Raw genomic sequence first — 23,416 nt, 5'->3', positions numbered from 1 at the left:
TTTTGTAATGACTTTTTGTATTCTTCATGGATGATATTCTTAATATCCTCACCCAGCTCATCTTGTCCTTGTTCATTAGTGTCTAAGGCCTCAGTCCTGCTCCTGAGATGCTCTTTACCTCAGGAGGGATAGACTCAAGGTTGAGCTTTGGTTTTCGTTGATTTAATTTTTTTTTTTTTTTTAGCTTCAGTTTGAAATTTCATACAAGTAGATGATGTTAATTTTCTCTTTGGTGTTCCGTTGAATGACTGAAACCTCTTACCTCTTCCTAGCCTCTTCCTTGGGTAAAGGCTGCCCTTTAGAATCCATGTGATTGGTTATTCCGAGGAATGAGTGCCTTCCTGGTGTTATAGGCACTGTCTGTTCTTTTGGTCAAAATTAAGTTATGGGAGTGAATTTTTTGTTCCATGTTGAGAAGCTACCAAGGCCCACCTGTCTTTATAGGACCCATAAGCCTGATCCTCTTTATGTTTCTGACTCTTCTCTACATATTCCTCTACTCTAGTCAGGACCTCCTACTGTGATCCTTATTAGAGGTCGCGGTAGCCCGGCACAATGTGATTCTTGTTTCAGAGTTGTGGAAGTTGAATGTAATGACCCTTTTAAAAAATAACAGGGTTTTTTTTAACATTTAGATTGACATACATCATTATATACATATATCCTTGTGCACACTTTCAAAGGTAGATATGAAGAGAAATGTGTCTTATTTGGCTTTCAGGCTGGATGTGCAGAAAAATTTCAAAGGCAGATGTAGGTAGAGGTTGGAGGATAGTGAAGGTGGTTAAAGACAGATACAGTGAAGTCCAGTAGGAGGAGGAAATGTGAAACTGTCAAATTGGGGAATATGTGCTGTGTGTGTCTATTTTAATAACAAAATATATAAAAATTTTAAATCAATAAAACCTGACAACTGATTAGGTGTTTTAGGACAAGTACATTGCATGAGAAGAAGTCCTCTGAGAAAGTGATTAATGAGGGATTGGAGGAGACCCAAGACTTAGGTACACTTGACAGCAGAATAGACACTCAGAGTGGAACATTGAACTCATTAACATACAGGACGTTAGAAGCTTGTTGGGTAACTTCAGGGAGGCTAATTTTAATAATGTGTTTGTTAAAGGCAGATTATAGTGATTATAAACTGAATGGCAAATAAGGAAAGGTAAGAAAAGCATGATTTTATTTGGACTGTTTCTTTTCAAAGGCCAAGTTGAACAGTTTCTTTGGTGGATTGTGGTCATGTTTCAAATTCTAGTTTATTACTTGCTCAATAATAAAATTTGCTTTTCTCTTACTAAGAAAGGAGACTAAAAGAGCAGGATTTTATTTCATTTGGTTATTTTTTATCAGTGTTGCTTTTGTTAAAATTTATTTTCATCTATCCTTCAAAATGATTTGTCTTTCTCCTGACTTGATTTACCTCTGGTTAGTTTTACTTTTTATCTTTGTTGTTGTTGGAAACATACACAGTAGAGCATACATCAGCTTAATGATTTTGCCATGGACAATTCAGTGGCATCACCCTCCTTTTCCAGATTGTTCCTTCTCCACTAACATGAACTCACTTCACCTAAACCTTCCCATCTAATGTTCAGCTGCTCTGTTGTCTTTGTGACCTCATAAAAATCATTCCTAAAACAGCATAATGCTTAAGCAGACAATTTTTTTGCTTCACTTTTTAAACCAAACTGTTGTGGTATAAAATTTGTCTTAAGGTATGTTTTTGGTTTTAAAGTTTAAAGATTATCTTAGGGCATTAAATTCATGGGTTCATCCAGCTTCAGTGGCTCCAGAAAATCTGGATCCCATGAGAATTTGAAAATGAGTTCCACATGAAAATTCCTTTTACCTAATAGTTTTGTTTAGGGCCCTCCATCTGGAGTCTCCTTGCTCTCTTCTACATCATCAGAAACTTTATCTCTTCCAACCCACTGATAATCTTTCCTTTTAAAATATCTAGTGAACATTTCGGTTCAGCTTTTCAAACACAATTTTTGTCATATTTGATTTCTCAAGCAGTTAGATCAATCACCTATATTTGTACACTGCTTAGGATGTTGTGATAGAGAAAAAGCTGGCTGATAATGGCATTACCTGTTTTCAGAGGACCTTGTAATACAGTCCCTTGAAGGCAGAACAGCTCAGCTGTTGTAACAGTGAAAAGTGCAACAAGAGCAAAGAAGGGAATGTAATGGGGAGAAAGGGAAATTGGGATATTTCAGAATGGAAGAAGCACTATTTGGAGGTAGATTGGAAAAACATTTTAAGTAATAGATGCAGAATAAGCAAAAGTAGAGAGAATAGTGCAGGAGATGTGAGGAAAGAGTTCTATTCTAATTAAATGTGAAGTAGTCTTGCTCTAAATGCCTTCCTTCATCATGGCCACAGAGTCATTACGGCATAGTCGGCACTCTACAGATTATTTTCTGATTCTGTTTTAGTTAACAGATTTTTTAAAAAAAATTTTAAAATAATTTTAAAGAACATTTACAGAGATTTTGTATTTCCATTCATTCATTGCTGCACTTCTCTCCCCACAACAGATTTTTTTTTAACATTAGCTGTTATTTCCTCCCCCCCCTTTTATTTCTGTATTTCTTCATATATTGGTAGCTTTTTGAGAATACTGACTTCCCCTCTTTATTATTTTTATTTTATATTAGTTTGCTTACAAAGATCATATACTACTCTTTGTGCACACTGTGTTTCATACAATCATTCCCATGCATTATGTTTTATAAAATTAATCACCATTGAACCCTGTCCATCGTTACACTGTTTTCACCCAGATCCTTCCTATTTCCTTCCCCTTCTCTTTACCCACCACACTGTGTAACCCTGTGGTTTCACCCCTACTCAGTCTTGCCCCTCTGCTCCCACACCTTACCCCCTCAGTTCCCTTACATGTTTTACTAGTTATCCTTCTATTTTTACAATAATAATCTTATTCAGTATTTGTCCTTAAGAGAATGAGTTAGTTCACTCAGCATAATGCTCTCCAGCTTCTCCCAGGTTATGGATATTTTTCAAAATTGTTGCTTCTGAGTTCTGCGTAGTATTCCACTGTGTGAATGTAGTCCATTCAGTTGTGATTGCACATTTGGACTGTTTCTGTGTTCTTGCTGTGGTGAATAATGCAGCTATTATTATAGCTAATATTAGTGTACGGATCTCCATTTGTGTGTCTCAGTTCTCATTTTCTTGTGATATATTCCAAGAAGTGGAATAGCTGGGTCATATGGAGTTTCCATGTTCACCTTTTTGAAGAAATGCAGAACTGCCTTCCAGAGTGGTTGTACCTTTTTATGGTTCTACTGACTGTATATAAGAGTTCCTATCTCACCACATCCTCTCCAACATTTATTCCTTGCTGTCCTGTTAAACTGTGCCACTGATACTGGGATAAGATGGTATCTCATTGTGGTTTTGATTTGCATCTCTCTTATTAGCAGTGATGTTGAGCATTTCTTCATGTGTCTATTGACCATTTAACCAATTTCTTAAGAAAAAACTGGTTTTTCATCATCAACTAGCTTCACAGTTTCTAAGAACAGTTTCTAATGCCATACTAAAAACAAAACTAAGTCCTTACATGTAGCTTTTCATATAGTGATATCTGCTGATGTAGAGTTGTATTTCTCAGGTAATCTTATGGCTATGATCGAGTTTGTTAAATTTCTCCTTTGACAACTATATGGTAGGTTTTTCCTCCAACGGTGACTGATATATTTTATCCTGTGAGAATTTAAAATTCTGTTAAACTAATGAAATTTACTACCAGGTGTTTTAGGTATATAAGGTTGAGGAGATCACTTCTAAACTACAGTACACTTCTGGAAATTTTTTTCCTAGGACGTGTGTACCCCATAAGGCAATTCTTGCTTTATGAATGAAGACATTTGTCATAATTTTAAGCATTGACTAATTTTATTCCGTTAAATTTGCAGCTTTTGTGGATTAAAAAAAATATTAAATATTAGCAGTTCCATATGGGTTTATCTGATACTTTTTTTTTACTAGCATAACTTGTCATCATAACTTGGTCTGAACCCCAAAGATGAACTCTCCATTTTCTTTCCTTTTTGTGTATGTCTAGTATGTTGGTGAAAGTGAACGTGCTGTGCGACAGGTTTTTCAGAGAGCCAAGAACTCAGCACCCTGTGTGATATTCTTCGATGAAGTGGATGCCTTATGCCCTCGACGATCAGACCGTGAGGTGAGAATCATAGATTAGTGGCTTACAGATTAAGCACTATTTGTAACTTTAGCTCCAAACCAGACATTTAAAAGGTATCCCAGAGATCATGCACCCCAAACTCATTGTCAAGTCAGAACCAACTCACAGCTGACCCTCCAGTAGGTTTTCAGAGCTGTAAATTGCATGAGAGGAGATTGCACATCCTTCTTCCTTGGAGCAGCTGATGGATTATAACCAGTTGTCTTTGGGTTATCAGCACAGCTCCTTACCCATTAAACCACCAGAACTCTTGGTTCGTCCAGGAGAGTATTTGGGGAACGTAAATGGATACTTCAGACACAACAGAATGTGTCTGAACACAGTGTGCACATAAAAGGGATAGGAACAATCTATTTCAGCTGATTCTGGCTCATGTCTACTCTATGTACTCCATAGGTTTTTTTAGTGACTGAGTTTTTTGTTTTGGAAATGCCTGTTTGCTGTTTTCAAGTGCTGTCTCTAGTTGGCTGTGACTCATAGCCACTCTGCATACAATAAATGTGAACTTTGCTTGATCCTGCACCATTCTTTAAATCTCTGAATTCTGCCTAATCCTGCACCATCCTCATCATTTCTGATATGCTTGCAGTCAGTGTTTTGAGTTTCTAGTCCTTTGTTCGACAAACACTGGTAAATATTTATATCATATTTTTTGTGCACATGTTAAAGAATGCGAGGTAGAGGTTTGGAGGTGGAATTTCTGAGGTGAATGTGTATACATAATATATTTTGAAAGATACTGCTACATTCAAACTATCATGAGAAGCATCAATCTTAAGTCTAGAGACTAAGGTGCACCTAATGGAGGCCATGGTCTTCACAATTACTCTCTAGGCATAAGAGAGCTGGACAATAACTAAGGATGACAGAAGAATAATCGATGGCTTTGAGTTGTGATGCAGGAGAAAAGTCTTGAACATATGATGGACTGCTTATAGAACAAATAAGTCTATCTTGGAGAGGATAAAACCAGGTTTGTCCTTACAGACTAGGGTTTTGAAGCTCCATCTCACATACTTTGGGCATATGGCCAGGAGGGACCAGTCCTTGGAGAAGGACATCATGCTCAAAAGTTTGGAGGGACAGCACAGGAGAGGAAGACCCTGAATGACATGGGTTGATGTAGTAACTGAGGTAATAAGGGTAAGTGTGTCAGAGTTAATGAGACTGGCTCAGAATAGGGCCACGTTCAGAGCTGTTACACATAGGATCACTATGAGTCCCAAGTGACTCAGTGGCATACACTAACAACAACATTGCCATTCACAAAATCACAAGATACATATGTCTACCAGCAGTATATAAAAATAACCATTTCTCAAACCATTGTCAGCAGTCCTTAATGATCCATGTTTTATGTGTGTCCGTTTTATTGGCAAACATAATGTTAATTGCCTCTAATATCCGTTGACTTTTTTGTTACTGGAATATTTAAATAAATTTATAGGCATTAATAGAGTAAACTCCACCAATCTTTTCCTTTAGTGATTTTAAGATTTTTGGTTTTGTCTTTTTCTATTACGTTTTTAATCTAGTAATTTTGTGTTGTTGTTTTTTAAATTCTAAGTTCTGTTTCTCTTGGTATTTTAATTATTAGCATTAAGCTACCAATGAGTGATAATGTGGTTGGTCTTAGATGCCATCAAGCAGTTCCAACTAATAGTGAAGTGACCCTTCTGTGTAGAAAACACTGTCCACTGTCACCTTCAGAGATTGGTTATGTGAACTCATGGTTGAATGCACAGTATCCCTTCATCTCATTGAAGGGCTTCCTCATTCTCATTGAACTTCTGCATTATCAAGAGTGATGGATTTCTCAAGAGACTAGCCACTGTTGATAATATACACTAAGTATGTGAGACAATATTAACATCTTCGATTCTAAGGAGCATTCTGGCAGGACTTCTTCAGAGACAAATTGATTTGTTCTTCTGGACGTCCGTAGTACATTCAGTATTCTTCCCTAACACCATAACTCAAAAGTATTAATTGTTCAATGTTTTTTATTCATTGTCCAGCTTTGACATGCATAAGAACCAATAGAAAATACCATGGTTTTGGTTTTGGTAAAGCACACCTTAGTCCTCAAAGTGACATCTTTAGTCTTTAACACTGTTATAAGGTTCTTTGCTATGCATTTGCATAGTGCAATATCCTGTTTGATTTCTTGAGTGGGCTTCCATGGTGGCTTCAGGCAAAATGACATCGAATACAACTGCAATATTTTTCTGTTTATAGCAATTCTTATTGTCATAGTAGAGAAGATTTTTGGGGTTTTTTTTCTGTTGCTGTCTAATCCTGGAAGCCATCATTTTTATCTTTATTTAGTGCATCATGTGTTCTTCACTTAGAGCAAGGTTGTATCTTTCATGTATCACAGGTTGTTAGTGAATCTTCTTCATTAATGAATAAGAAGTGATAATAGATAGCCCAAATATTTGTTCTGGAAAAATCAGTAGATTAAACTCCTCATCACCAGTACATGTATGTAGCATTTATGTTGAAGCAAGCCAATTAATGTAGAAAAGAAACCACAACTTTTCTTGTTTCCTCTACTTTTCTGCATCTTTTGTTTTACCAACTCTCTGAACCTTTTTCTCAGTTGTTGGCACATGCTTCAAGGACAGAAAAGCAGACCATAGTGTCCCACATGCTCTGTCATATTTCCCTGATCTAGAAGACTTGATATTCTGGGGAGTCTGGAGTTCTAAAGTTGAGACTGTGTTTAATTGTGGAGAAAGAGAAAGATGCTCAACCAGATGGTGAACAGCGGCTGCAGCAATGGGCAGTAGGACCACAGTGGTTGTGATCCTGGTGTAGGATCAGGTAGGCTTCCATTCTGTTGTATACAGGATCATCATGTGTCACAGCTGATTCAACAGCACCTAACAACAACAGCAGATATTTAAATAATTCTGAGACCTAAGTTGAGAGGTCAGCTAGCCCCAAACTTGAGTTTTGCCTCTATCCACTAGAGTCAAGACCTTGAACAGATAGCCTCCCTAAACCTCATCTAAATCTTTGATAACATTATTGAGAAGTAGGAGAAGGGTGATGAGAGCAAATTTTGCATGTTATTAAGTGCCGTCGAGTTGAATAGGAGTCTTAGCAACCCTATCAGCAACAGATCTGAACCCCCTATGCTGTGCCATCTTCATCATCTCTGACTTAAGCCATTATTACAGTCACTGTGTCAGTCTGTCTTTTTGAAGGTCTTCCTCTCTTATGTTGACCTTTTCCAAAGACTGGCCCCTCCTAGCAACATACTCAAAGTATGAGTGAGATAAGGAGCACCCTGGCTGCACTTTTTTCCAGGACATATCTGTTTATTCTTTTGGCAGTCTATGGATATTCAGTCCTCTTATCCAGCACTATAACTCAAAGACATAGATTCTTCTGTCATTCTTAGTCATTGTCCAACTTCCAGACACTTAGAAAGTAATTGAAAAGAAACTGACATCATTGTTCTGAAGTATGTTGGAGATGTCTTTGTAAGGAGATTTTCCCCATATAAAGTGTCTTTTGGCTTTTCCTGGTGCCAGAGGTGTTGATTGTGGATCCTAAGAGTACCTGGATAAACTGAGTCTTCAGAAGATGATCACTTTTATCTTTGACAGAAGCTTTTATTCAGCTTAACAAAGATGTTACTGTATGTGTAAATAACTTTGGTGTGTGTGTTCTATTACTGTTTTCCCCCTTCTCATGAGAGGCTGATGGAATTCTGTTTCTGTTTAGTCAGGGGCAAGTGTCCGCGTGGTGAACCAGTTACTCACAGAGATGGATGGTCTGGAAGCACGGCAACAGGTGTTTATTATGGCAGCCACCAACAGGCCAGGTAAGAAAGAAAAATCTGAAAGCTTCCGACCTTGAAAGCTGTGCTGCCTGCTCAGTTGGGCTATGACTGCCGCGTAAGAGCTTTGGCATCAGAACATTTGTTAGCAGTCTTACTTCATTTATGACCATGCAGCTTGCTATCAAAAGAATCCTTTTTGTCTATCTGCTTCCCCCCCCCCATTACAAATTTAGTTATTTCAAAAGGTTGTCTGCATAAGGCAAAGGAAAAGTAGCTAATACTTTCTCCACACTACCACTTCCTCCAAAATATGTGATTCTTAATCTAGAAAACCTTTTTTAAGGTTTCTATGATTTAGCTTTGGGATAAAGACCTATCTCAACCATTATTTTCACATACATCTGTTTAGTAGTATAGTTTGGCTTTTTTAAAAAATAAAGTGTCAAACACTGCTGTTATAGAATTGACATGAAGGGAGAATAGAAAAAGAATGGATAGACAATGAACATTGCATTGGGACAGGTGAGAGGAAGAATGGTCGAAAAGAAATATATGATTAGGTATTATATGTATGACAACAATCGGAAAAAGTGCATTGCAAAGTGTACTAGGGGATGGAAGACAGGAAAATGTGCAGCAATGAATGAATAAATTAAAAAAGAGAGAGAGATTACATCAGACAATAGACCAAAGGACTGTATGAAAATTTCAGTAAAATATTTAAGTTTGCTATGTCAAATCACTTTCATTGTATGAAGGAGTCATAGTCATCCTATGTAAATTATTAGACAATGTCTTTAACTTGATAGACTTTAGAACCATTCTTGTGTTCACGTAATGACGATTAAAATATTGGATTTAAAATAAAAAAAAAAGAATCCTTTTTGTCTAAAGGAATACAATTTTTCTTCACATATGAAGGAATCTGTGTTTAAAAGAAATAAAGACACTACAGTTTACTTACATTCTAATAAGAGTCAAAAATTCCTTGCTGTGGAGTCAGAGCTGACTCTGAGCTGACCCTCCTGCAGGTTGTGAGAAGCTGTAAATGGCACAGCAGGCGACTGCCCACCTTCTGTGGACGCAAGCTACATGCCTTTGAGTTGGCAGCACAGCTCCTTGTACAGTAGGCCACAGGACTCCTTTTAGTATATATTCCAGTAGAGGACAATGACATTTGGGTGGTCACTTTTTGGTTTATAAGTTGCATTTAAACTTTTGAATGGTGTTGTAATGTAGGTGAAAATTCTTACGTGATTTTTAACATAAAAGTGTCCTAAGAAATGAATTCATAGAGTTACTCTAAAGCTTTTAGGAGACAAGAACCAGGGACTCTGTACTTTTTCATCCTGGACCCTTCACCCTTTACTGCTCTGTTATTTAGCATTCTTCTTAGGCTTAAGCATTCTGCAAGGGATTTAAAATTTACTAAAAGATGAAAGTGCTTACAGTGGCTTTTACTTTGGCTCCTAAATAATGAAAATGAATTCTCTTTACAATTATTTAGTGCTTTGCTATCTATGTGAGGCTTGATCCTGTAGCTGCCTCTGCATAGTGATGCTTATTAACTGTGTCAGGTAGCAGCAATCCAGCACTTTAGGATATAAATGGGTTTGTCAGTCATCAAGCAGATGTAAGTTTTCATTTCTTCTTAATGGCTCTTTGTAAAAGGAGCAGCTGCAATGTGATGGAGGTTGAATTTGACTTCTACCTATGTCATAAAGGGGAACTTTTCCTTATCAGTATATCTATAATACCATATCAATAACTAGGTGGTCAGATATGCCACCCTACATGCTCCTATACCTATTTCTGTGGATCATTGTGTCCATTATTTGTTGCAAATTGACTAACAAACTTTACTCACTGTTGTGGGCATTATTAGAGAAATAGATTTGGGCAGGGAGAGGGTAGTGAGGCAAAGTATATCACACAGTGCAAATCCAGGTTTAGTCCAGCAGTCCCAAGTCAGATTAACAATACACAATTCCTCATTCAGCTTCTCACTCAATAAGTGAAAGGCTAAATTCAGTTCAGCAGCGCAAATAAACCTCTGCTTTCCTCAATCTAGCAAATTTATGTCAGCAGTTACAAGTTAGCTTTTGATTCTGATCATCCAGCAAGCAAACCTTTAACTGTGTCTCCATCTCCAAGATTCCTCTGATTACACCTTGCCACAGTTACTAAACAGCAGTACCACAGTCTCTTCACCTGTTCTCTAGCACTATCTTTCACAGTGTCTTCACAGTACCCCATGCCCCCAACCCACCATAGTGTGGAAAGCTCTCTCTTATATTGGTCCTACATTTGCTGATGATTTGCAAGACCAAGTATCTTGCAATTAAGGTAGCTGCAGACTGTGTCCGAATAGGGGCTAATGCAGATTTTCAAAGCTTCTGGTACTACACTATTAAAACCAGAAACCTTGATGAATATCATTCCATTTCAACTGCAATTTCTTGTGGTTTACAATTTGGCTTTGGTAATTAAACACCATCTTTAGATTAGGCCAGTCTCACTGTGTGACTTTGGGCACGGATTACTTCATCTTGCTGCCATTATCCTCCAAAGAGGGTGGTGGTGGTACCTAATTGTAAGATTATTACAAAGGTTAAGTAATGTTAGGAATGGACATAACACAATGTACCTTTCACCAGTAGTCATTAGTAATGGTCATCATTGTTGTCAGCAACTTTGGTAATAATAGTAGGAGTGCTCATTAAATAGAACATTTGCCTGCACACACAGCAATAACTATGTTGCATATGTGATTTCATATGAAAAGGAGCTATGATGTCCTAGTCTACAGGGAGTTGCACTTCTAACCCAAAGGCTGTGCCTTTGGCAGTTCAAATCCACCCGTGGCTTCGAGGCGAAAAGATGATCAGTCACCTCCTGTGCCGTTTACAGGCCTGGAAATCTGAGTCAGATCTGGCTTGATGGCCAAGAGTTTGAGGTTTTTAATCTCATTTAGTCTTCCCATTACCTTCTGAAATAAATTCTATTACTTTTCCTTTCCATAGGTTAGGAAACCTGCCACTAGAAAATGATAAAAACCACAATTTAGCCCCATACACCCACCAGATTATGCCTTTCCTAAAGTACCCTTTTGTTTCCTCTATACCTTATGCCATAGTTTCTTTTGAATAATTGAGTTTGTTTTGTTTTATGTGTCTAATCGAGTTTGTTTTATGTATCAAGTTTTTAACAATGTCTCTTTGTTGCTGTTCAGTTCCTAAAATTTGGAAAATTATTAGAACCAAATGTGTATGGTTGTAAGTCCAGTTAGTGAATGGAGTGAAGATGAGAAACTCACAGGAGAGACATCAGTTAACAGCCAGATGACACTGAAAAGCTTTTAACAACTGTAGTTCCCCTGTTCACACCTGCTCTCTGGAAGCCATCCTGTAAATGGCCTGAGTTGTATTTTTTTTATACTTTGTTCATATTTTTGTTTCTTTTTTCTACCCACAGTATCATATTTCATTTTTTATCCATTAAAAGCCTGAATTATAAATAAACCTCTTGAACTGGTGGCCCAGTCAGTGTGCACACCAAATCTTTCCATTTCACATTTGGGCTTCATGTTGAAACATTACGTAAAATAAATCAGTCACAAAAGCACTAGCATTGTATGACTCAACTTGTATGAGTCATTGAATCTGTCATGCGTGACAGATATGAAATACCTGTCATAGGTAAGTTAATACAAATGGATATGAGGGAACAGAAGAAAAACACTGCTTAGTAGATGCAGAGCTTTAAAGAGGATTGGACAACTCAGAAATTGATGTATGCTAATGGTTAACATGGTACATTGATTTGTACTTGTGAAGAATGTTAAAATGCAAACAATTTGTCGCCTATATTTGCCACAGTTAAAAAAAATCATTTGTAATAAATAGTATTTTACTACAGTTGAAGATGTTTTACTTTTTAAGTGCTCCATAGATAGCATTGTGTGTTTTGGTCCCTAGCCAGTGCATCTCCAGGTCAGCTTTCACCCACCCATTGGAAGCCTGTGCATTCCTGTAATACTAAGTATGTTTCAGGGGAGCTTCTAAACTAAGGTAGACTTGGGAGAAAGGCCTCCCAGCTGTCTATCCCATCAGCCAATGAATATGCTCAAATCTGCCTGATCTCACTGTATAGCAGGAATCCATGAGTCAAGGGCTCACTTGAGAGCACCTGTTAACATTGTACACAAAGCAGATTAGAACTGTGTGGCTTTAGACTGACAGTTATAATGGATGACAGAATTTTACAGGGGCCTTTGGTGGTGGTGGTTGTTTGGTGCCAGCAAGTTGACCATGACTCAGGGACGCCATGAACAATAAATTGAGTGTTACCTATCCTGAACCATCCTCAGAGTCTCTTGTTATGGCCATTCCTATCATTGTGATACTGTGTCAGACCATCTCGTTGAAGCTCTTCATCTTCTTCACAGACTTTCTCCTTCTCCAAACATAATGTGGTTTTCCAAGGACTGTCCCCTCACAGTATGCTCGAAGTGTCACTATCTTTGCCTCTAACAAGCACCCAGGTTGTACTTCTTCTAAGACAAATTTGTTTGTTCTTTTGGCCGTTCATGGGATAGTTATTACTCTGTGTGAACACCACAATTCAAAAGCATCACTTTTTCTTTAGTCTTCCTTATTTATTGTCCACCTTTCATATGCATATGAAGCAGTTGAAAATACTGTGGTTTGAGTCAGAAACACTTTATTCTTTGAACTTACCTCCTTAGTCTTTAAAGAGGTTTTTGACAGTAAGTAGTTTTACCTCAAGTAGCACATCTTTTGATTGGTTGATTTTTTTTTTTTTAGGCTCATTGCTGTACAACATGTTTTGATTTCTTGACTACTGTGATGCGTTGATCTAAGTAAAATAATTAGCATAATTTTCCAGCTAAAGGGAAAAGAGTGAATAAATTAGAATAATTTTGATTCTCTAAAAAAAATTGTTTTTGTATGAAATAACCTAGTACTGTGCTGTTAATACTGTTTATATTTTCATTTCTAAAGAATGTTAAAAGTATTTTAAAGTCAAAAGAACTATATGTTAAATTTATATAGGCTAATTTGAAAAATATATATTGCCCATAGCATCTTTCAGTATTGTGACACAAGACTTAAATTTATTGTTCTGTTTTTTCAGCTTGAGAAATGCAGAGCGAGTTCCTCCCTTTTTATTCTCCAATTCCAGCTCTCTGCACATTCCATTATAATGCTTTTTTTGTCCTCCTCAGCTGCCCTTTGAAATCATCTGTTCAGCTCTTTCACTTCGGCATACTTTCTTTTAGATTTGGTTTCTCGATGCTCCAGTGCTGTCTTCAGAGTCTCTTCTGACATCCATTTCGATCTTTTCTTTCTCCTCTGTTTTTGTAATGATCTTTTGCTTTCTTCATGGATGATGTCCTTTATACCATCCCACAGCTCATTCTGGTCTTCCGTCATTGACCTCAACCTATCATTGCCTCAAATCTGTTCTTAAGATGATCATAAAATTCAGGTGGAATTGATTCAAGATCATATATATCTTGGTTCCTGTGGACTTATTTTAATTTTCTTTGGCCACAATTTGAACTTGCATATGAGTAATTGATGATCTGACCCACAGTCTGCCTCTGGCTTAGTTCTGACTGTCAATATTGAGCTTCTTCAATGATTTCTTCCACAACTGTAGTCAATCTGATTCCTTTGCAGCCTATCAGGTGAAATCCATATGTAAAGTTGTCTTTTAGAAAAAGTATTTGCAATTAACGATCATTGTAAATACAAAATTCAGTCGTTTTATTTCCAGCCTCATTTCTTTTTTTTCCCCCATAGATTTCCTTTTCTTGAATTTGTTATTGTTAAGAATTTTTGCATTGTCAAAACCATGCCTGAGAATTCAAAGAAAGAAATGGTACAATGGACAGTTTCATCTACCCGTCATACAGTATTATAAAACTTGATTCATGTCCATTTTGATAATTTCACAATCTTTAAAAAGTTTTATCAAGAATTGGGATTTGAAATCTGCTGCAAGTCTTTAATTCCTAGTACACTGTACCATTAAATAACACTTCCACACATTCATCTCAGTTCATTCCTTAGTTACATAACTCCCAGGAAGATTTTGCTGGAAGAGATGCATTCTTTCCAGGGAAAATTTGTGGCTCAATGACCAAGAGATTACTAGTTAAGGTTTTTGGTTCCCAAACAAAATATTCTGTTTAACCAAGAATCCCTTGTTTCTCTCAATCACCCAACCTCCCCTTGGCTCAGTTACTTACCTCAACACCTTAGAAAGCAGCTAGTCTGCCTGCTACCTCAAGTAATGGCAACATTCTTGCCCAGAAGTAGTTGGCAGGTCCTTTCAGGAGATCCTATATATCTCCTCAGTGTTCAGTTCCTGCATTGACACTTTTTATCTAGACTGACTATTAAAAATCGCTCCCCGATCAGGATAGTTGTGCTCACCCACTTGCTTCACTCTTGCCAGTAGCAAGTGTGCAACTCTTACATTTGGCAAAGGGATTTATCACAGAGAAACTCAGACTTTACCCTTCAAAGTGGTACCCTACCACTGTGAAATCTTTCTATTAAACCAAAAAAAAACAAAACCCTGGGTAGCTTCTTCAAGTCTTTTTTAAGGTCCACCCTCATTTCTATCAATAAGCCCACATTTTTCAACTACTGTTCCTTTTTTACTGTTTCCTATTTTTGCATTCCAATCACAGTTATCATTAATGCATCCTGATTACATGTGTGGTCAATTTAAGACTGCAAAAATTTGGTAAAAATTATCAATGCTTCCTCTTTGGCTCCTCTTAGGAGTGTATATTTGAGTAAAGTTCATGTTAACAGGTCTTCCTTGTATTTTTATGGATATTACCCTATCACTCGCAATATTTCAGGATAGAACTTGAATTTGACTTTTTTACTATGAATATAACACCATCCTTCCTCTGTTTTCCATTCCCTGCATAGTATGCCATATGATTATCTAATTCAAAGTGGCCGAAGGTGGTCCATCACATCTCTCTATTGCCTAGCATGTCTATATTCATATGTTCCATTTTAATAATTTCTAGTTTTCCAACATTCAAACTAAGTACATTCCATGTTCCAATTGTGAAATGATGTTTGCTGTTGATTTTCCAACTGACTTCTACTCTGGACTCTACCACAACACTACTATAATGATCCTGGTTTAGTGTTCTTAGGATTTTCAACTGCCTGTTATTTAGGAAGTAGATGGCCCATCTTGCTTCTCTGTCTGTCTTAATCAGGGAGCTCCAACAAAACCTGTCCATGATGGGGAAACCTTTTGTCATTTGACACACCAGTGGCACAGATTTCAGTGTCACTGGCATCCTCAAGTAATCTTAGTACAGCAAACTGACAAGTGTTGCACCACTTAGAACAAATGGCCTTTGGGCCCAGCCAACTTTTAAATATAAAGACCTGCCTACCAGATCCTGTTTGCCTACTTAAGAGACTTCCCACACACAGTTGATTGTAAACTAAATGAGAGACAGTTAATCAGCTCCCACCCACAGCTGATTGTAAATGATATCAGGTACAGTTAATCAGCTTACATTTGATTGCTAACACAATCAGAAATGTCTAAACAGTTTACCCCTAGCTTTCAAGTAAATAAAAAGCACCCTCCAGAATCCAACTGCATCAAAAGACGATGGAGGGAATACACAAAGTCACTGTACCAGGAAGAAATGGTTGACACCAAAAAATTTTCCGGAAGTACCCTATGCATAGGAGCCAATGGTAAAGAAGGAAGTAGAAGCTGCATTGAAGGCATTGGCAAAGAATAAGGCCCTAGGAATGTAGGGGATACCAACTGACTTGTTTTAATTAACAGATGCAGCCTTGCATGGAGAATGGCTGTCTAGCCAATGGATTGGAAGAGGTCCGTATTTGTTCTCATTCCTGACAAATGTGATCCAACTGAATGTGGAAGTTATTGAACAATATCATGGGTATCACATACAAGCAAAATACTACTGAAGATCATTCAAAAATGGTTGGAACAGCACATAGATAAGGAGCTGTCAGAAGTTCAAGAAGGATTTAGAAAGGTCATGGCACGAGGGATATCATTGCTGATATCAGATGGATCCTGGCTGAAAGTTAGGAATACCAGAAGAATGCCTATTTGTGTTTTACTGATAATGCAAAGCTTGACTGGATCATGACAGGTTGTGGTTGACATTGAGAAGAATGGGAATCCCAGAGCAATTGATTGTGCTCATGCGGAACCTATACCCAGATCAGGAGGCTGTTTTACAAACGGAGCAGGGGAACACTGCATGGTTTGGAATTGGGAAGGGAGTGTGTCAGGGTTGTATTCTTTCTCCGTACCTATTCAATCTGTATGCTGAGCAAATTATCCAAGATGCTGGACTCTATGAGGAAGAGTATGGCATCAGGATTGGAGGGAGACTCATTAATAACCTGTGTTTTGTAGATGACACAACACTGCTTGCTGAAAGTGAGGAGAGCTTGAAGTACTGTTGCAGAAGATCAAGGAATGCAGCTTTTGGTATGGTTACATGTCAATGTTAGGAAAACAAAGAGTCTTAGAACTGGACGAATAGGAAGTGTCATAATGGATGGAGAGGAGATTGAGACTTTGAACAGCTTCATCTTGCTTAGATCTACAACACCCTTGGTACCAGCAGACAGGAAATAAGGAGACACATTGCACAGGGAAATCTGCAATTAGAGATCTTTCCAAATTATTGAGGAGTAGTGATAACAGTTTTGGAACTAAGGTCCGTCTAAAGCCATAGTCTTTCCGATTACTAGCTCTGCATCCAAAAGCTTGACAATGAATAAAGATAATGGAAAAAGAATTGACGCCTTTGAGCTGTGGTGTTGGAGAAGAGCACTGAATATCCCGTGGAAAGCCAAGAGAATTAACATATGTCTTAGAGAGGGTGCAGAAGAAAGCAAGAATGATGGGGCAGGCCTCCCATACTTTGGACATGTTGCAAAGAGGTGCTGTTCCTTGGAAAAGGACATGATGTTGGAAAGAGTGGAGGGTCAGTGAAGGAAAGGAAGACCCTCATCCTGGTGGGTTGACATGGTGACTGCTTCAGTGGGCTCGTATGTGTCAGGAAGTGTAAGGATGCCGCAGGATAGAACAGGGCTCATTCTTTTGTTCATAGAGTCGCTGTAAATTCTACTCAGCTCAGTGGCACCTAACAACAAGAAGTTGAAAATTAAGCTAGTAAGTTTATTCAAATTGTGCTGTTTAAAATACAAGAAAAATTGTACATGGACATTTCTCTCTGAAGCGAAATTTGTTATTAAATAATAACAGTCTTTATAACACTGCTTCTCCGATCATCCTATACTCTTCCCTTCCCCTCCCAATTTTGAAAGGTAAAAAATCTCTGATGTGTATGTCTGTATGCAAAAGCTCTCTGTACCCAAACACACCTTTTTTTCTTCTTCCTTGCCTCTTTTAGCATACTGTTTGCTCTGGTAAGCTCTTAACCTCAGGGACCGTCCATGAGCAGATCTGTCTTGAGTACAAAGCAATGGGACACATAGTGGGCCCACAGTCTCTTAGGAATCCTGAAAGCACTGTGAAGGGATCTGCAAAGTCAAATTACATGCATAATAATACCAAAGGACATTACCTCATCCATGGTGTTACATTTTAAAATGTCAAGTAGTATCACTCTTCTAATTGCTTTTGTTTTAGAAAATAGCCTTATTTCTTAAAATAGTCAACTTACTAATACATATTTATAATTTTTGTTTAATTAATTAACAAAAATTTACCCTTTGTTTTCATTCTGTTATAGCTATAATCTATATAAACAAAGGCTTTCTAAAAGGGTCTTCAGTGATCCTGACGAGTACAAGGGCATCCCAAGACCAGAGTACCCTGTAGATTCAGTCAGTGTTCTTATCTCTGTGAACTGTGTGAAGCCTCTAAAATGGTTAAGAATTAGTTATTCAGCTTAAAAAATTATGTTTTATGGAAAGACAGTGCACAATAGGGGATTGACACTGTAATCAGTTAATTACATTAACCAATGGAAATTAATGTTGTAAAACTGTAAAATTACTAGGAGTACGTGGGGATGACCATATATCTTACCTTTACCAACATCACAAAGGGGAACTATCCCCATCAACAGCATCAATAACACACTGTTACATCAGACATGTCCCCCCTGGTCCCATACCTCTTTCTAGTTATCTCATCACCAATGTTACTGTTTTACTGGATCCAGAATTAAATAACCACACAGAACCGTATGGGAAAGTTAAAAAGGTTATAATCCAGGTTAGTAGAAGAATATATGCAAGAAAGCTTCAGAAATGTGCTCACAGGCATCTCAGCCTCAAGCCTTACAGCTTTAGGCCAGTGTTACAAAGTTCTCAGTCCTGAAAATTGTAACCCCATCCCCAGTTGTCTGGGTAAGTAGAGCAAAGGCTCTTAACTCTGATTCCCAGAGTGTAACAGTTCCAAGGCCACATCTCCCATCTCTGGTTCTCCACCTCGTGTCAGGGCTCTGGCCCTCCCGTGTTGCTGTTGACCCTGTGGGTCCTCTTGCTTGTTCTTTTCCTGGTGGTGAAGTTTCTTCTTTTTGCTGTTGGATCCACTCAGCTCAATGGCAAGACTGGCCAGTCCCCTGTTTATAGGCTAACATACCCTATTTGCATAGTCCTACCCATTAACAGGACAAAATCAAGTTCAGTGGCTAGAAAAACCATATTGAAAGATTAAAGATAAACTCCACAAAAGCAAAATGTCTGTGAATTATTACATGAAAAACCACTATGATTTATAAACTTTCATGCAAATGAAAAGATTTTTAACAACTAAAGAAAAATACATATGTATAATAAATTTAAAATGATCTATTTTTCAAACTGATTATTTTCTAAAAATTGTTTTGTTTAAGACGTTCCGCCTCTCTCCCTTCTGTGTAGATATCATTGACCCAGCAATACTGCGCCCAGGCCGGCTGGACAAAACCCTCTTTGTCGGTTTGCCACCCCCAGAAGATCGCCTGGCCATCTTAAAAACTATCACAAAAGTGAGTATACAATGGTATTTCTGTGTCTGGTTGCCTCCTTTGAGATGAATTGTACCCCCTGCCATCCATTCAGTTCCAGATCTCACTGACCCTGAAGAACAGAAGGGTTCTTCAGCCTCATAGGGTATTCAAGGCTATAAACCTTGAGGAAGCAAACTGTCCCACCTTTCATGGATACCTTGGTCAGGTCAAATCACTGACTATTCAGGTAACAGTTCAGTTCCTTACTTACAGGACCACAAGAGTGCCATAGACAAATGATAGGAGTTTGCAATTTAAGGTGATTAATTGCTCTCTGTCTTCCCTGGCTTTAAATATTTACCTAATTATAATCTATCCAGAAGGAGGATGAACTACATTAGATCATTTAAAAACTATCCAGTTTTTATTCTTGCTTGATTAAAATAAGGTAAGTTGTTGTTGTTATGTGCCGTCAAGTCGCTTGCTACTCATAGTGACCCTATGTACAACAGCCAAACCCTGCTCTATCTTATGCCAATCTCACTGCCTCTGACACACCCATCCCCATTACCCCAGTCACTGAATCAATCCACCTCATAGAGGGTCTTCCCCTTCTGCGCCGCCACCCTCCCAAGCATGATGTCCCTCTCTAAGGACCTCTCCCTTCTTACAGCATGTCCAGAGTATGTCAGACTAAGCCTCAAAATCCTTGGCTCCTGGGAGCAGCCTGGTTTAACCCTCTCCAGGATAAATCTGTTTGTTTTCTTGGCAGTCCAGGGTACATTTCAATACTCTTCTCCAGCACCACAGCTCAAAGGCATCAATTCTCCTTCTATCCTCCTTGGTCATTGTCCAACTCTCTGATGCATAACAGGTGATTGCGAAGACCATGGCCTGTATCAGACGCACCTTAGTCTCCAGAGTGACACCATTGCTCTTCAGTACCCTGGACAGGTCCCTAACAGCAGCCTTTCCCATCGCAATACATTTTTTTATTTCCTGGCTACTGGTGCCAAGAGTGTTGACTGTGGAGCCAAGCAGACTAAAGTTGTTAACAATCTCAATCTCTTCACCATCCATCCTGATGCTGCCAATTGGTCCAGTGGTGAGAATCTTTGTCTTCTTGACATTGAGCCTCAATCCATACTGAAGGCTGCAGTCCTTGACCCTCTGCAGCAAGTGCTTCAGGTCCTCCTCAGTTTCAGCAAGGAGGGTTGTGTCATCTGCACAATGCAGATTGTTGATGAATCTTCCACCAATCCTGACACCACACTTCTCCTCATAGAGCCCAGCCTCTTGGATAATCTGTTCTGCATACAGCTTGAAAAGGTATGGAGATAGGACACATCCCTGGCGTACACCCTTCCCAGTTTTGAACCATGCGGTGTTTCCTTGCTCTGTTCTGATGACTGCTTTTTGGTCCAAGTGTAGGTTTCTCATTAGAACGATCAAGTGTTCTGGGATTCCCATTCTTCTCAGAGTCAGCCGCAGTTTGTTATGATCCACACAGTCAAATGCCTTTGCATAATCAGTGAAACACAGATAGACATTCTTCTGGTATTCCCTGCTTTCAGCTAAGATCCATCTAACATCAGCTACAATATCCCTAGTACCATGACCCCTTCTAAACCCAGCCTGGACTTCTGGCAGTTCTCTGCTGATGTATTGTTCCAGTCGTTTTTGGATAATCTTCAATAGAATCTTGCTTGCATGTGAAATCAATGATATTGTTCTGTAGTTTCCACACTCTGTTGGGTCACCCTTCTTTGGAATGGGAATAAATATTGATCTCTTCCAGTCACTTGGCCAAGTGAAGGTAAGTTAACAGGGAATAATTGACATTAAATTCTTGGCCAGTATATATAACCCTCTTATCCTCTTTCATGTTCTTTCAACTCTGTTGACTTTGGGGAAGTATTTCTTGGTGCATAATTTGAAATGGGGTTGTAGTTGGTGTTAAGTGTTGGCCACCCCACATAGAATGTGGAGCACAGCTATCCTTCCTCACAGCTGTTGCTCTCTGGGTCGTGGGGTACAGCCCTTCCTCCTCATAGCTGTTGCTCTCTAGATCGTGGGGCACAACTCTTCCTCCTCACAGCTGTTGTTCTCTTGGAGCCTGTCGGTGCAGGCACTGGGTCAGGCTCCAGTGACTCCTTAAATAAAGTTCTTTATTGATTTCTGTCCTCAGTGTTGGTGTATTGACATGGTGGCTGAAGCGGGGGGCTCCGTCATAGTACAGCAGAGATTGAGAGGATCTGTTGTCCATTGGGCACCTCTGAGCCAAAGTTGACTTGACCCATGACAACTATCCAAAAATGAGAAAGTTCTCTTTCTTGTGTTCCCTTCCTCCTGTTTGTTTCCAGTGTGTTTTTCCTTTGTCCAGTTTCATCATTCATGTACCTTTTTTTTTTTAACTTTTATTATTTTTTTGTGTGTACCATCAAATCAGATCTGACTGGTATATGAGATTGCCCCTCCTTCTCCAGCAGAGCATCTGGTGGATTCGAACCATGTACTTCTGGAATTACAGTGCAGCTTGCCAGTAGGCCACCTTTTTGGGGGGTTGTCTAGGTGTTTGCATCAGCTGAAATTAGAGCTGTCCCATGTGCAGGAAAGAAAAAAATGATCAGCTTCATGTATTGAAGAGCTCCCTCTTGTAGTAATAAATAGGAAGATGTGGTGGCGTAGTGGTAAGGAGCTGCACTGCCATCCCAAAGACATGAGGTTCTAATTCACCAACTGCTCTGCAGAAGAAAGATGGGCAGTCTGCTCTGTGATTGGTGCTTTTGAGGTGGTTCAGACTAACAGCAATACAAGTGAAAGTGAGTGAGTAAAGATAATGATGATTGCCTGGAGCTAAGTGAAATGGAAAAACTATCACATTGAGGTGGTAGCAGGGGCCTAGCAAACTTCTGATGCACTGAAATTTTAGGAGAATCATTCTTCTGATTGAGTTATGCCCTTGGCTGTCATTACCACACAGCTGATGGTCAAAGCCATGAACATGTGGTGCTTTATTTAGCTCACTGGATCTGAAGCCTCAGTAGAGATTGTTGATTATCCTGGAATGGTGCATTTAAACTATTTACATTCAATGTGATTATTGAGAGGCAAGGTTTTACTATCATTTTGTTGAATTTTTTTTTGTATGTGTGTTGCTAGTTACTTAGGTCCATCCAAGGTTTTGTTACTGTCATTTTGTTGGAGAGAGAGAGAGTGTGTGTGTGTGGGGGGGGGGGTTGCTATTTATTTGGTTCATCCTGCTTTCTTTGGCACCTCTGTAAGAAAGACATCCCTCAGTGTCTCCTGCAATGCTGGTCTTGCTTTTACGAACTCCCTTAGGTTTTGTTTTTCTAGGAATATCTTGATCTGTCCTTCATATTTGATGGACTATTTTTCTGGGTACAGTATTCTTAGTTGACAGTTGAGTTCTTTGAGTGTTCGCTGTGTCGTTCCACTGTCTTCTTGCTCATGTGGTTTTTGCTGAGAAATGACACTTAATCTTACTGCCTTTCCCTTATAGGTTACTCTTTGTTTTTCCCTCACTGTTTTCAGAATTCTCTCCTTCTCTTTGGTTCTGGCAAATTTGACTGTGTTATGTCTTGGTGTTTTTCTTTTGGGGTCTATTGTATATGGTGTTTTCTCAGCTTCTTGAATATATATTCCCTCATTCTTCATTACACCTGGGAAATTTTCTTCTAGTAATTCTTCCACAACTTTTTCAATACCTTTACTTGCTTCTTCCCATTCTGGGATTCCAATTACGTGCATTGATTATGTCCCGCTTTATTCTTAGGTTTTCTTCTTTTTCCTTCCTTTTGATTCTGCTTTTTTTTCTAACAGATCAGTGGTGACATTTCTATGTTCAGTCTCACTGGTTCTGTGTTCCATCTCTTCCACCCTGTTCATGTGTCCCTCCATCATGTTGACAGCATCTGAAACTGTTCTTATTATGTAACAGATGTCTGCGGTTGAAAATGGATTTAAGTATTGAAAGAAAAAAGTAGTATATTTTTATTTTGTTCTAAAACCTGGCTGACTATTCTACAACATACAGTGTTTAATGAGATGTGTAGAAAATAATAGTAAATAAGCCAGGACTATTTCTTTTTTTCACAACTCAGGCATTTCCTTTGATATAACTTTGTGTAATATCCAAATGTTTGGAATTTCTATCAGAGACTTCATTAAGAGATTTTTGTTGTTGTTGTTGTTATGTACCATTGAGTTGGAATTGACTTACAGTTGAGCCACCAGCATGTTTTCAGAGGCACTAAACTGCATGGCAGTTGATTGCCTGTCTTTCTCCCACGGAGCAGCTGGTGGATTCAAACCTCTGGTGGATTTGACACCTTTG

The 23,416-nt window shown here is 38.6% G+C and overlaps 1 protein-coding gene across 1 annotated transcript in view; it reads left to right on the top strand.

The window, feature by feature from the left end:
- The window catches only part of NVL (nuclear VCP-like), a 110,397-nt gene that overhangs the window by 70,758 nt on the left and 16,223 nt on the right, over positions 1-23,416 (top strand). Inside the window, exons 17-19 of the mRNA XM_006898060.1 lie at positions 4,100-4,219; positions 7,976-8,075; positions 18,992-19,098. Coding sequence (XP_006898122.1) covers positions 4,100-4,219; positions 7,976-8,075; positions 18,992-19,098 — 327 coding nt within the window. The remainder of the gene's footprint in view (positions 1-4,099; positions 4,220-7,975; positions 8,076-18,991; positions 19,099-23,416) is intronic.

This window comes from Elephantulus edwardii, unplaced genomic scaffold (assembly GCF_000299155.1).
Source record: "Elephantulus edwardii isolate Elephantulus edwardi_28Jun2011 unplaced genomic scaffold, EleEdw1.0 scaffold00218, whole genome shotgun sequence".
Classification (NCBI taxonomy): Eukaryota; Metazoa; Chordata; class Mammalia; order Macroscelidea; family Macroscelididae; genus Elephantulus; species Elephantulus edwardii.
This window is presented reverse-complemented; position numbering and strand designations above follow the sequence as displayed.